The sequence below is a fragment of the Notolepis coatsorum genome, assembly GCF_963971535.1.
Source record: "Notolepis coatsorum genome assembly, chromosome: 2".
Lineage (NCBI taxonomy): Eukaryota > Metazoa > Chordata > Actinopteri > Aulopiformes > Paralepididae > Notolepis > Notolepis coatsorum.
Window position 1 is genome coordinate 14,576,115 of NC_140166.1, and position 15,887 is coordinate 14,592,001.

Genomic DNA, 15,887 nt, shown 5'->3' on the forward strand with positions numbered 1-15,887 from the left:
GGGATGTAGCACTACGGATGATTGGAGGGAGTGAGTTCCAGAGGGTGGGTGCGGCCACAGAGAAGGCTCTGGGACCAACAGTCCGCATGTTGGTGGTGGGGATGGAGAGGAGACCGGCATCAGAGGACCGCAGTGATAAAAGACAAACTGTGTTTATTCCTCATATAATGTTAATTCCGTTCGTTACACCATTTCACGTCAGCTAGTTCAGTCACTTGAACTATCTATCGCTATCGCTGTGAAGCCACGTACAGCCAATGGTCTTCGGTACAGTGTGATAAACCTACACTGTACCTACACCGGCATCAGATGCATTTTGATGCTACACTCACTAGTGCAACACACTTACTCTCCCCTCCTCTGAGCAAGCCCTAGACCAAGGCAGGGTGGACACATCAACACAGAATATCTCTGGTTTAAAGATAGAATCTGTAATGTCGCCAAACAAATATCTCTATGCAAAAGAGCCTCTCTTGGTACTGCACTTTGTTACACGTATATATTATAGTATAATATATAATCAGACCAAAACAAAGTGCAATACCAAGAGGTTGCTGTTTGACAGCATTACAGATTCTACCTTTAAAAATGTTTTATATATATATACTATATATATGTTTCTTTATAATTGCAGCCCAAGACAATATGATCACTGGACAATGATGTGTGACATTAAATCAAGGGTTACACAACCCCAAAGTAACATTAGGATCTAAACACATATCCATAAATATAATTTGATTGCAATATTACAGGCCAAAGATATTATACACTTGATATAGTAGAACAACACACCATACAACACCGATATATACAGTAGATACTAGACACCAGCACTGACGTGTCTCCATGGCTCTCCAAGGAATGACTGTGTGTTTGTCTGTGTGTACACTGTTGCTAAGCAACATTAGTTAAAAGCCAAGAGGAAAGAGAGAATCGCTTAGGAACAGGAATTAGAACCAGCAACCTTCTCTGCAGCCTTCAGGCTACCGCTAATGCTCCGCTACTGGACTGAATTAAAGTTCCTGAATTAAGGTCGAGTTCCTGGTTGGAGTTCATGGTTCAGTTCGAGGTTGATAAATAAGGTGTTTGAGGTCAGGCTGAACTCACAGGGCTGTCGTGGGATCAGCGTTCTACAGGACCAGCGCTCTTGCTCGGTCCAGAAAGAATTCTGGTCCCGACGCTGGCCCGGCACAAGTTGCCCAACTCCTCTCTGCGTTGTTGTCGAGTAAACTTCATTGCATTGTTGTCGTCGCTCGGTTATAGATCTCGGTTTCCATGGCTCCCGTTGCTAAACTGAATTGGAATCTTCTGGGGTGGTTTCTTCTTTTTCTTTTAGAGTTGCTTGTTCCTTTTGTTCTGCGGTTCCATGCGTCCAGTGTTCTAGTAGTTCTGTAGTTCCAGAATGTTCTTGTAGAGGTCCAGGGCGTCAGGGTTGGAGAACGCTCCTCGCTGGCTCACCTCTCTCCCTGCTATCACCTGTTTTACTGCCACCTCCACCTTTTTACCGCTGATGGTATACTGCAAGGAGAGGAAAATGAGAGGAGAGGAGAGCAGAAGGAATAGGAGAGGAGAGGAGAGGAGAGGAGAGGAGAGGAGAGGAGAGGAGAGGAGAGGAGAGGAGAGGAGAGGAGAGGAGAGGAGAGGAGAGGAGAGGAGAGGAGAGGAGACAGGTTAGGGGTATTCATAGTCAGAGATAATTTCTAGTAAACACTAGAGACTTTATATATTGAACTGCATTATTATGTTATCTTAGCTAACACTGAAATATAGCCATGTTATTATGTTATCTTAGCTAGCATTGGAACCTACTGTAGCCATGTTATTATGTTATCTTAGCTAGCATTGGAACCTACTGTAGCCATGTTATTATGTTATCTTAGCTAGCATTGGAACCTACTGTAGCCATGTTATTATGTTATCTTAGCTAACACTGGAATCTAGCAATGTCATTATGTTACCTTACAGTAGCTAACACTGGAATCTAGCCTAGTTATTATGTTGTGGTGTGGTAGGACTTTAACTCTTTCTCTGCCGTGCTGGGAACAGGATATGGCTATGTGCTGCCACGCATTAAACCAATGGAGTCGCTCACCTTGTTTGCAGGGCTATAACTATATTCTATATTATAGCTATGGAGGCAATACTATGGCCCATTTGACATTGAGTATCTATCGTTCAAGATGTGAAAAAGAAAAAAAAATCCATCCATACATTCCCGTTTTATACCGTGGTGAATATAAGGGCGCTTTCACATATAGTTTGGTGGACTCGGTGCGGTTCGGGGAGTGAAGTTGCAACATTGTTGCATTCTTCATTTGGTTCGTCTGCGTTCACATTGCAATTTGTGAGGCGCACCAAACTTTCTGAACAATGTCACGCGATCGAAAAGGGCGCTCGTCTATTGGACACAATAGAGAGTGGAAATGTGTGTGCGTGACTGCAAGCCCTAACGTGTGTGCGCACGTGTGTGTGTGACTGTGAGCCGGAGGGCGGTGCTGGTGATGCCTTCTGATGGGTCTCTCATCTTCAAAAGACTCAACGATATGTTTCGGGGCTGGATGTGGGTCTTGTGCCAAGTATAACGTCCAGCCAGGTCATAACTGACACTGGCCGTCTATCTGACGGCCACGGATAATAAACTATAGATTTATATGGAATTCGTTAAACGGATCCGTTGTCTTACTTATTATTAAACATATTATTTATTTTTCCCAAATGAAGGTTGAAAGTCTGTCTCCGTCACAAGCGTAATGTAGGATCGACCGGTCTATCCTATATATGCGCAACCAATGGGTCTATAGAGAGAGAGAGAGAGATAGACCGGTCTATAGAGAGAGAGCACAACTCATTGACTGCGAGGCTCAAGTCAAGAGTTTTAATTGTCACGGCATACAAGTATACAATAAAATGCGGGTGGTCTTGCCCGCGACGATGTGCAATACAGTGGTACAACATAATAGAATCCAATAAAAATACAGTGGTACAACATATAATAGAATCCAATAAAAAACAACAGTGCAATAAACAGGTAACATGGTGTGTGTAACTGAGGGGTTACAAAACCCTGACTGTATTAAAGATTGTGATAGATTAAACCACTGCTAGGTATGTACTTTAATTACTGGCCAGACAGTACATCGAATAGATATGGTGGACACTCATAATAACACGGCATTGACAAAGAAATAGTATTTGAGGGTATTTTATTATTATGCAACATTAGGTTACAGAATGAGAATTAGGGTCGCGCTTGTATGGCGAAGAATATGCATAAAGTCAGTCAGTAGCATAAGTCACTGGGAATAGAATGATTCCTACGATGGGTACTAGGCTGACGCCACCTGGCGTATAATAGCAATTATAGAAGGCAACGCTGGTACCGCCTGGAGACACTGGGTTCCTCCCAGAGTTGTAAGGTCTGGAGGATAGAGGAATGTTCGGATACTCAGTCTGATTCAATGAAGAATAAGGGGATTCACGTACAGAAGCCAGTCCTTGTAAATCCAACGATCAGCAACAAAAGCAATAACTGTAATCCAATGCTCGATAGCAAACGATGATAGCCAGCTAGCCTCGGTCCATGAGGCCAGCCCGAATGTAAATCCTCACGAGGTTAAATCCCAAACGACAGTGGAGATTAACGATGCTCTTCTCCGGGTAACACGTTCCACAATCAATATAATACAACCAGTAATGGTTCTGCAATCGCCGCCGCTGGTTCTCATGTGCACATGTCCAGCAGGTTCTCGGACTAGGCCTCCTCGTGTGCTGGTACTAAGGTATTTAGTCCATGCGCACTGGCTAAGGTCCACTAGCTAACACGAACGAACCGCTGGGTAATGCTACACACGAACGAACTGTGGTTGGCACGATATACAATAAATTAACGACTATTTACTTCACATTAAACTAAGTCGAACTTGACGTTACTGCATTAATCTGACACTTTACTATTCAATTCGCACGTGGTTCTCAACGCTCTGTTAGACGCACTGCTGCTCACTTCACTACACGTTGACTCGGGATGAACTTGATGAACATCTGGTTGAACAGCTACTGTTCGCACCTGCCGCAGCATATATACTTAAGTGATTATCTAGTCCCAAACCTCAGTTCTCGTCTCGAATCAATACGCTGTCTCCAGGCATGTTGCGACATGCCTGGGCTCGTCTTTGAACCTGACTTTGGGGGCTTGCGGTCTGGCGCCTACGGGCGTTATCCAATAAGGAGAGCGAATATTACTATGATTCGATGATGGCTTAAAGGGATATACCGTGTATATATAAATAATATACAATGTATATAAAACAATAAATGTAGATTCTCAGCTTTAATCTGGCCCTTCACAACAGTGTGACATCTCGGTATCTGTACATAGTATTTACAGAGCATATAGGACATGCTAGGTAGCTTTAGTAGTGCAATACACTGTTCCTGTTGTTATACTAATTTAAAGTGGTCTTTCCTCTTGGCCATAAGTGTGCGTGTGTGCGGCATGAGTGTTAAAGTGGCTTCTAGTGTGTGAGCGTGCTCAGCGTGCGTGTCGTGTGTGTGCTTGTGTGTGCTTGTGTGTGGATAGTTCAGTTTCTGTGGCTCTCAATGTTCATTGTTCAAGGCTCTGATGGCCTGGGGGAAGAAGCTGAGCCTAAGCCTCTCCGTCCTAGTAGCTGGGGTTCGCAGGCGTCTGCCTGACCTCAGCAGCTGGAACAGGCTGTTATTGGGGTGGTGGGGGTCTTTCATTATTCTGCAGGCTCTGGATTTGCACCTCTTGTTGTATAGAACCTGCAGGGTAGGTAGCGCAATACCCGTGGTACGCTCGGCTGAGCGCACCACTCTCTGTAGGGCCTTCTTGTCCTGTGCCGTGCTGTTTCCATACCAGGCAGTGATGTTTCCGGTCAAGATGCTCTCTACAGCTCCTGAGTAGAAGGACTGGAGTATCTTCCCCGATACTCTGAACTTCCTTAACTGTCTCAGGTGGTAGAGGCGCTGCTTCGCTTTCTTTACTACTGTGTCTATGTGTGTTGACCATGTCAGATCCTCTGAGATGTGGACCCCCAGGTACTTGAAGCTGCTCACCCTGTCCACGGTAGCCCCGTTAATCATCAGTGGTGTGTGTGTCTCCTGCTGTCCTCTCCTATAATCCACGATCAGCTCCTTGGTTTTACCAATGTTCAGGAGCAGGCTGTTGTCCTGGCACCAACGTTCCAGTACCTCAACCTCCTCCCGGTAGGCCTTCTCGTCGTTGTCCGAGATCAGCCCCACCACCACCGTGTCGTCTGCGAACTTCACTATGGAGTTGGAGCTGAACTTGGCCACACAATCGTGTGTGTAGAGTGAGTACAGCAGGGGGCTTAGAACACAGCCCTGGGGGGACCCGATGCTCAGGGTGATGGTGTTGGAGGTCTGACCCCCCACCCTGACCGCCTGGGGTCTTTCACTCAGAAAGTCCAGTACCCAGGCGCTCAGGGCGGAGCTCAGACCTAGCTCGATCAGCTTGTCCACCAGTCTGGTGGGGACTATGGTGTTGAACGCTGAGCTGTAGTCAATGAACAACAGTCTCACATAGCCCCCCTTCTGACGGTCAAGGTGGGAGAGAGTGCTGTGCAGTACCTGGGAGACCGCGTCGTCAGTGGACCTGTTTGTCCTGTATGCAAATTGCATAGGGTCCATATCACTGGGGAGGGAGGCACAAATGTGGTCCTTGACCAGCCTCTCAAAACATTTCATGACCACAGAGGTGAGTGCCACCGGTCTGTAGTCATTTGGACATGTTGGGGAGGGTTTCTTCGGTACAGGGATGATGGTAGACATCTTGAAGCAGGCAGGGACCACTGACTCCGCCAGGGATTGATTAAATATGGCGGTGAACACCGGGGCAAGCTGGTTTGCACAGGACTTAAGTATGCGTCCTGTTATACCATCTGGGCCAGCAGCCTTCCTGGTGTTCACCTGCATAAATGCTCTTCTCACACTGTGTTCCGACAACGAGAGAGCGCCCCCGCCCCCCCCGCGGTTGCCCCCCCCCCCTCCACAACAGCCGGTGCGCCAGTGACGTCTACTGAGTTTGTCCGCGAGAGAGGCGTCGTCGCTCCCCATTGAGGGGGCGCTGACTTTGTAGTCAGTTATTGTCTTCAGTCCCCTCCACAAGCCTCTTGTGTCGTTTTGTGCCATTTGTGTCTCCAGTTTCTCAGCATATGTCCTCTTAGCAAGTTTAACAGCCTTGCGCAGAGTGTAGACTGAAGCCTTGTACTCTTCCATATTTCCTGACTCTCTGCCCAGGTTATAAGCCGTGGTGCGAGAGTTCAGGGCTGCTCTAATAGTGCTGTCCACCCAAGGTTTCTGGTTTGGGAAAACCCGCGGCTTTTTTTTGAGGACAATACCGTCAGCTACTGTTGTTATGTAACTCACAACGGTATCAGCGTACTCGCTGACGTCACTGGCGCTTCCTTTAAACATGTCCCAGTCCGTGTCTGTGAACGCATCCCGGAGCGTGGCCTCTGATTCGTCAGACCAGTTTTTGTCTCACGTGACACGACGGCGTCACGCGATCTTTGTTTGTATGCAGGGATTAAAAAAATGGAGTCGTGATCGCTCGCGCTTGCAGCACCCATCAGTGGCGGAGCCGCTACAGCCTTGTAGCCGGCTCTGAACGGGGTGTAACAGTGGTCAAGTGTGTTTCCCCCTCTTGTGGAGCAGACGATGTGCTGAAAAAAGGACGGCATCACTTTTTTCAGATTCGCCTGGTTGAAGTCACCAGCCACTATCACCGCGGCTTCCGGATGCTTGATCTGTTGTTTGTTGAGGTGGTCGTGTAATTCCACCAGCGCTTTGCCAGTATTTGCCTGTGGGTGGATATATACGACGGACATGATGACCGCGGTGAACTCACGGGGTAGGTGGAACGGACGGCACAGGATTGAGAGATGTTCCATATCTGGGGAGCATGAACTTGAGAGGACATGTACTTCTTTGGGATTAACCCAGAGATTGTTCGTGAGGATGCAGACCCCACCTCCGATGCTCTTCCCAGAGGCTGCCGTGCGATCTGCTCTCAGGACGGTGAAGTTGTCCGATGGAGACGCTGTTGTCCGGCGTCGCTGGCTTGAGCCATGTCTCCGTGAAACACATGATGTTAACGTCTCTCATCTCCCGTTGGAATCGGACCCTCGCTCTCAAGTCGTCCATCCTTCCCTCCAACGAACGTGCATTCGCCAGAAAGATGGATGGAATTGCTGGACGGTAAGCAGATCTTTTTAATCTAAGTCTGATACCTCCTCGTTTTCCTCTATGCCTCTTTCTGCCGTTTCCTTTGTTGCCGTTCTCCCGCTTGATTTCTGTTAGCCATTCTGGGCATAAAGTGTCTCCAAACTCCTCTTTGAGTCCGGAGTTTAGGTCCATAAGTGTCTGGCGGTCGTATGACATACCCGCCAGTGATGTTTTAATAAAAAAAGTAGAAAAAACAAACATAATAGCTAAAAATGTGCACAATCGTCGCGGAGCTAAACCAAAGGCGACTGACCGGGGTCGCGCCATAGTACATGGAGGCTTGCATCACAGTCACGAAAGGGGCTATGACTGCCTTAAATTAGCACACACAAATATTTTTAATAGACCGGTATATCTCTCTCTTGATAGACCGGTCTATCCCACATTACGAGCAACCAATGAGTCTATCTGATAGCCATGGATAATAAACTATAGATTTAGATTCAATGCCTTTTAAATATAATCAAAACGTTCCCGCATTTCTGTCCGCTTTATCGTTTTATGACAGACATCTGATAGAGTGTATGCACCAATAATAACGATAATAATGTGTTTAGCCTATATTAAATAGTCTAATTGTTTTTTCAGCCTGTATTTGTTTTAACTTTCAGCCTGTTAATAAATGTGTCGTTAATTCAGTATTTAACTTCTTGAATTCATATTTATTTAGGCTATGCTAATTAAAAACACAAATGTTATGGACATCTAATTTAATTCTCTGCTTATTTATTAATATATTGCTGACACAGTTTGTGGCATATTGATCCATTGTTGTATTGAAGCCCATTACCACCATCCTCTCGCTAAACAACTTGTACACTGCGTTGTTTTTATGAGTGCCCACAAGTAGCTGTTTAATTTGGTCTTCTGCCCATATTTCTATCAGGGCTTTCTTTCACCTCGTCATTTGCCAACGTCTGTCCACGAGACATGTTTACCGCTGTGATTGTTTTGTTTCCTTCTACCCAAGATGCACAGTTTATCAGGTCACTTCCTATATTTGGTCTTGCGTTTGGTCCGATGAAGCGAACCGAGACCTACTTTTTCAGGCGGACCAGAGTTTGCGTGTTTGGTCCGCACCAGAGTTCGACTGAGCATTCACACCAGCCCAAAAAAAGCAGACCATCCGACGAAACCAACTCTGGTCCGATAGTCCGGACCAAACAGCTCTGGTGTGAAAGCACCCTAAGTATGGTTTTAGAGCGGTTTAGGGTAATTCCTGGGAGGCTAGTGATAGCCTGATATGTGTATTATATTAAATCCATTGGCATTTTGTCCCTACACACGCTACACTTAAAAATTCAAATGCATATGATCGGTATTATGTTCCATCATGAATGCATGAAAGGGGGGGGGGGGTAGTTTCTGATTAATTGATTGTCAATAACGGCATTCGTTAGTACAACCCCATACGCTGATCAGGGCGATGGCTATGAAAACAAGGCACAATCAAGCTGAAATTGACGTTATATTGCTCTTACCTGTGGCCGGTGGGATTCCAAAAAGAATATTCTAATTATTTGATTGCCATCTGGTAGATCATATGTCCATTTGGCTCACGACATAACCCACCACAGCATAATGAATCGGGGGTCCCGAAAACTATTCAATGTGATCGGGTGAAGCCCTTGATCCAGGTTACTAGAAAAGTCCGCCCGGAGGAATTTCATCGACGCACAGCCTCATACAGAGTCTCAAAGGAAGTGCAACATCGGCTGCATACCACCAGGCGGCGGTATTGGACTTTTGCGATCTCAGACTCATTCCCTATGGTAACACAGGCTGCCTGGATGGATAACGAATGGAAATAGCGAATAAAAGAAATAACGATCAATAACGTATATACGTGGTTGGCGTTCAACGATTGGCGGACAACGTTGTTGGCAGGGAATGAGTTAACGTTGCGGGGACACAGGTTGTACTTCTCAGAACTATACACTGCTGCTAAGCAACATTAGTTAAAAACTGGGCTTACTAGCTGGACTTGTATTTGTTGCATGGCAACAAACAGCTTTTGGACAATTCCATCGGGAAGGATTATAGAAATTATTAAAAAGTTAATTTTGGGGCGCTCTGGGCGGCTGAGTGGCGCAGTGGGCAAGGCGCTCGCCACTAACGCAGGAGATGCTGGTATCGAGCCCAGCTCTCAGCGTTGCTACCGGCTTGGCCGGCCGTCATACTAACACAATTGGCAGTGTTAGAGGGTGGGAAAGCCGGTGGGTGGGGATTGGACGTTGTGGACAGTGACTCCTACAGGTCGGTTGGGTGACGCCGGTGCGGCGGAAACAGGAAGTATCGGGGGCAGCGTAAACCTCCCACGCGGTACTCCTCGCCACTGAGAGGTCGCGCTGCTGCGGTGAAAAGATGCGACAGGCTGCCTCCTCGTGTACCGGAGGGGACACGTGATGCAAGGCTTCTATCCTCACTACAGCCGACCAGTGGGAGGCATAGTCTAGCAACGTTCAAGACAGGGGAGGGAAGAATTGGAAATACGAAATTGTGATGGGAGAAAAATAGAAAATGGGGAGAAAAAGTGGATAAAAAAGAAATTTAGGAACGCTCTAGTAGCACACCATAATGCGCTGCGTCACGAAACGACCGGACCCAGCGTCATTTGCCGAATGTCTTCCCCCTGCTCTGTCTCCCATTTCCTCCTCTCCCTCTCTCTCTACCGGACTGCCCGGTAGTACAAACCAATACAAATCTACAAAAACATTCAAAAAAAATGCATACATTTTTTTTATTTACCGGTAAATACATTTCAACTCAGCGCACGAGTAGCACAGCTTGGGTAACTAACTAAGATGTGCGGTAAGCTCCACCTCAGCAACCCATCTGCCTGGTCTAGCACACTGAAAAGGGGAATAGACTTCCTCATTGTACAGCTAATACTGACAATAAGCCACTTTGACTTACTTACTTACTTACTTACTTCCCTATTCTCCAGCAGTAGGACAGGAACATGTCAGGCTTTCCTTGATGGCTATTATACTGTGTTAAACAGTTATATTAATATATATATATATATATTCAATAGTTGTATTATTCTTACATGGATGTCTCTGGTCTCTAGGAGCAGGGCATATTCTTCAACACAGTCTCATCAGAAAATGAAAATAAAGTACTAATTGACCACAGGAAAAAAGGGTACATAATGTATGTTATGATATAGCCATAAATAATATATTTACATATTGGCAAAAGTCCAAAACAAATGCTGCAACCAGGAGTTGAACCAACAATCGTTGCAGTCGCGGGTGAGTGCTCTCACCACTATCTAACTATGATTATAGAGTTGAGGTTAGTTAAGAGGTTAGGGTTCAATCCCCAGCAGGATAACCTTTCGAACATTTTCGATACAATAAATATATCACTTATGGTAATAACATAACGTACATTATGCACCTTTTTTCCTGTGGTCGATTAATACTTTGTTTACATATTTTAAGTGAGATCGGACTGTGTTTTTTTACAGGAATGTCTATCAGGAATCTATGTCATGTATTCATAATATGTGATAGTTGTGTTATTCTTACAGGAATGTCTCTGGTCTCCAGGAGCAAGGCAGGAACATGGCGGGCGGACAGGGCTTTCCTGATCGCTCCTCTGATGCTCTGGACCAGCTGTGGACAGAAGCTCTGGCCTGGAACCATCTTCAGGAACAGAATGACCCGCTCCTCGCCGTCCGCGCTGTACTGGGGAACGCATAGACTGTCGGACACTTCCTCAAAGGCCTCGACTGCAAAGGGGGGCCAAGGGGGGATGACAGAGAAGAGAAGGGAGAGGAAAATAAACCATAAGAGAGTTTATGGAGAGGAGGAAGCGTCGCGTTGGCTTTACAGACACATTCCAACCAACAGTTGTCTAGAATGTTTCATACCGTATACAGGACTTTGACTTGTAGATGGAAAGTACACTTTTTGGAAATACCCTTTTCTCAACCCATCATACTACTACTACTACTACTACTACTACTGCTACTACTACTACTACTACTGCTACTGCTACTACTACTACTACTACTACTGCTACTACTACTACTACTACTACTGCTACTGCTACTGCTACTACTACTACTGCTACTGCTACTGCTACTACTACTACTACTACTACTACTACTGCTACTGCTACTATTACTACTACTACTACTACTACTACTACTACTACTGCTACTACTACTACTACTACTACTGCTACTGCTACTGCTACTACTACTACTGCTACTGCTACTGCTACTACTACTACTGCTACTGCTACTGCTACTACTACTGCTACTGCTACTGCTACTGCTACTGCTACTACTACTACTGTAACTGAGGGGTACAATTCCCTGACTGTATTGTTAGATATGATACTTACTACCACTACCTCTTGTACTTTAGACTCTGGCCACCCAGTACTAGGCATAAATAATTATGGTAAACACTCCCACGTAGATGAAACGATCCAACACAAATGTACCAAGTCGAAAGTCTGCGTTTAATAATAATTAATACATAGCAAAAGGTATGTAGAGCAATCACTTAATTACATTTATGATTTGAAATAGGATGCACTTTTATGGCAAATGAGTATTCGTTGGTATATCAATAGAGAACGTCCAATCTCTGGTGGCGCAGGCGGTAAATATACAACCTGGAATATTTAAGGAATAATAGCAATGATACTTTAATGATTATAGAACTGGATACACTAGGGGGGGATTCCGGTCGCTTGTAAGACAACTGGAGAAGGGGGGGGGGGGTAGAATCTGGCTGTATCCGTCTGGCCGAGGGTATCCTGGGAGAACCCACGGTTGTGCGGCTCGGTGCCTCAGCGATCCTCGATCCACAGATGAAAGCAGTTGGACTCTCTGTGGGCCGGCTTCCTCCGGTCCACGATGGAGAGACGTGAAGCGACCTCGTCGTGTAGAGCGTCTCCTCACCTGTCGTCCTCTCCGGGGGGGGGGTTTCCAACACACGGCAGTGTTGGTCTTTATCCCTAGAATAATCACTGTATACAAAGCATAATCCGTGCCTGGGAAGGCGGGCTGTCGTCGGTAGAATAATCCGGTATGCAGGTCCACTCGCTCGTCGGCTCTGGGGCTCCTCGGGTGCAGCCTCACATGGGGTCGGCCACCCTGGATAAGCAGCCAGTTCTACCCGAAACGATGGGGGTACTGACTACGATAGTATTCTCACCGCACGAAGCACTACATATGAATAGACTATTATTAGCTTAATAGACTACGTCCAACTCGACGATATAGTGCCAAATATGACTATTCAAATATTAATATACACGATGTCTCAATACCGATGGTAGGCCGAACTTGGCCTTACTCCCACACGTGGCGTCGCGGGGAGGCTTTACGTCTGTCACTCTATTGGAGGGTAAGAAACTGGACTAAAAAGGGAAGTCCTACTTTAGTAGCGCAGTATATATACGCACTATGAACAAATAGTACCATTAGTGGTGCGGTAGCCAGATTCCTACGCGGAACTAGGACTTGTTCGTACATGTTGAGCGGTACGTTTGAACTGGGTCTGGGGGGTATGGCAGCCTGGCACCAAGGTCTCGACCAATAGTAGAATGGAGACTATTATGGGATGTTCAGTAGGCTAGAATGGATATTCAATGCATATTGTACAAGGAATATACAAGGGATATCAGGGAATATTAGAGAATATACAAATACAATTAAATATATATATATAAATAAATATATATATTCGGTTTAATCTGGCCCTTCACAACAGCCACCCCGATTGGTCCCAGACCTAATCAGTTAAGCAGAGACAGATTAATCGCGTTGTCTATTTACACATAAGGGTTTGCTGTAGGGGTCAGTCAACTTCACAAAGTCATAGGGTTATAGGGTCATGGTCATCATCGATTGTGTCTGGGAGTCGGGGCAGTTCTATGAGCCTCGCCACGGGACGGGTGTACGTGCGACCCTGGACAAGCACTTCAGCTGCTCGGACCTTGCCGTCGGCACCGGTGATCACTTTGCTTACGCGGCCGGCCGGCCACATAGCTCGGAAGCTCTCTCTCAGCTCTCTTTCGCCGCCTTTGAAGTTTGTCCCATGATCGGACAATAGTGTAGACGGTCTTCCTTTCCGTGATGTGAATCTACGGAAGGCCATAATGAATGAGCCTGTGCTCATGGTCGGGAGAAGCTCGATGTGTATCGCTCTGGTGGTCATGCATTTGAATACAATACCCCACCGCTTCTCGGTTCCTCTTCCTTTCTTTATGTGCAGCGGGCCAAAGCAGTCCATACCCGTTGAGTGGAATGGCTTGTCACCGATTCGGAGGCGACATGGAGGAAGGTCAGCCATCCTTGGTATGCTGGGCTGCGCGCGCCACTTGCGGCAGTCTAGACATGTTCGCTGGAAGCGTCGTACCGCCTCTCTTCCTTGTAGGATCCAGTAACGACGTCTGATCTCCGCGAAGACTCTTTCTGCTCCTGCGTGATGTACATCCTCATCGTATTTCTTTATAATCAGCTCTGTGACCTTGTGTCGGCTGTTCAATACGATCGGGTATTTAATGTCATCCGGTAGATTGGGGGCTCTGCGTAGGCGACCACCCACTCTGATGAGGGTATGAGCGTCGCTCTCGGGGGCCAGATGAATTAATCTGCTGTCGGATGGGACGGGCTTTCCTCCCTGTAGACAGGCCAATTCATCGGGGAACGAGTCTCTCTGGGCTCGCTGCAGTAGAAGCAATTCTGCTTCCTCGTAGTTAGCTGCTGACATTTCAGCGGGGGACTTACACTCCGGGTGGTGCCGCAGGAATGTCCTTTGTTGTGCACTCTCTATGGTAGTGCAATCATCTATGTTGGGGTCTGCGGAGATAACAGTGCTCAATCCACAGAACATAGGTTTCTTATTCTCAGCCTCCTCTTGACTGGCTTCCCTCGGGATAGGCGTGGGCCACTCTCCTTCCGGGAGCTTTAGGAATGCTGGGCCGTCACTGTAGACATTGCGACGGGTGAGGTCATCTAGGGGCATTCCCCGGGTGATGACGTCAACTGGGTTCTGTTTTGTATCAACGTAGCGCCACTCTGTTTCTCCGGTTAACTCTTCGGTTAAGTCTTGAATCTCGGTGACTCTGACTCCCACGAAGACTTTGTACTTGCATGAGTCCGATTTGATCCAGGCGAGTACTGTCGTGGAATCTGACCACAGGATTGTTCTAGACACCGGTATGGTGAGCTCACGTTGGATGAGCGTGGCTAGGTGCGCTCCGGCTAGGGCTGCGCAGAGCTCTAGACGTGGGATAGATTGTTGCTTGCGCGGGGCTATTCTCGAGCGGGCGAGGACAAATGCTGTGTAGATCTCTCCCCCCTCTTCTTGGGCCCGCAAGTAGGCTACTGATCCGTATGCGACCTCTGAGGCGTCACTGAAGACGTGTAAGTCCATTTTACATGTCTCTGGCCTCACCGTGGGTGGGAAGTAGCTTCGGCGCATATTAACGCCTGGGAGTGAGTGGAGCTCCATCTCCCACTCTCTCCAGGTGGATGCAAGGTGTGCGGGAATGGGGTCGTCCCAGCCCTGGTCCTTGTCCCACAATGCTCGTACAATCATTTTTGCCCTGGTGGTGTACGGTAGAATACATCCTAGCGGGTCATATTGTCGGGCGAGTGTTGTGTACACACTCCGTCTGGTGGTCGGCGCCGCCGCCGGCCTTCCCTGCTCCGTAGTCAGGGGCTTGTGTCTGTAGTGAAGCGAATCTGTTTTGAATCGCCACACCAATCCCAGGGTCATCTCCTGGGCTTCTCCCGGGATTGTAGCCATCCAGGTCTCGCTGCTGGCTGCCTTGTCCTCGGAGGAGAGGCTGCGCAGTACTTGCGGATCGCTGCTGGCCCACTGCCTGAGATCAAAGCCGCCTTTGATCAATGAGGCGCGGAGTTTAATCAGGAGAGCCTCGGCTTCTTCCTGGGTTGAAAGGCTTTGTAGACAGTTGTCTACGTAGAAGCTGTTCTTTACGCTGTGTCGGACCTCTTCGTCCGCTGCTGGGTCCTCTGCTACATGTTTCTGTAGTGCAAATGTAGCACAGCAGGGGCTGCACGTCATTCCGAAGGGGAGGACTTCCCATTGGTAGATGGCTGGGTGCTCATCTCCTGGCTTCTCTCTCCATAGGAACCGTAACAGGGGCTTGTCCTCCTCTACTAATCTCACCTGCAGGAACATTCCTTTAATGTCCCCGCTGATGGCCACCTTTTCCTGGCGGAAGCGGAGTAGAACGCCGAGCAGGGAGGGGCCGAGTGTGGGACCGGGCAGTAACTCTTTATTCAGATTTTGGGATCCGATCTGGTAGCTGCAGTTAAATACTATGCGGTCTTTACCGTTGTGATGGACCTTGTGGTGAGGCACGTACCACGATTCAGTGGTCTGGTCAGCCTCTTTAATGTCCATCTTTGTGACGTGTCCCGCTGTGATGAGCTTCTCAATCTCGGCGCGGTATACACTCTCTTGGGCGGGGTTCTTGGCTAAGCGCCGCTCCGTGTTCAGCAGGTACCGTTCTGTGGCGTCTGTCTTGGCGTGGAAAGTAGGCATTCCTTCTCGCCGCAGGAGTGGCGTGGCGTATCTCAACACGCCGTTGACCGGGACTCTCTTGGTCCCTGTCTCGAG

At 47.4% G+C, this 15,887-nt stretch overlaps 1 protein-coding gene across 1 annotated transcript in view; it reads right to left on the minus strand.

Annotated features, from left to right (window-relative positions):
• Nucleotides 1–552: 552 nt before the first annotated feature.
• aacs (acetoacetyl-CoA synthetase) overlaps nt 553–15,887 on the minus strand; it is a 175,788-nt gene continuing 160,453 nt past the window's right edge. Inside the window, 2 exon segments of the mRNA XM_084338144.1 lie at nt 553–1,521; nt 10,806–11,008. Coding sequence (XP_084194270.1) covers nt 1,384–1,521; nt 10,806–11,008 — 341 coding nt within the window. The 3' untranslated portion in view covers nt 553–1,383.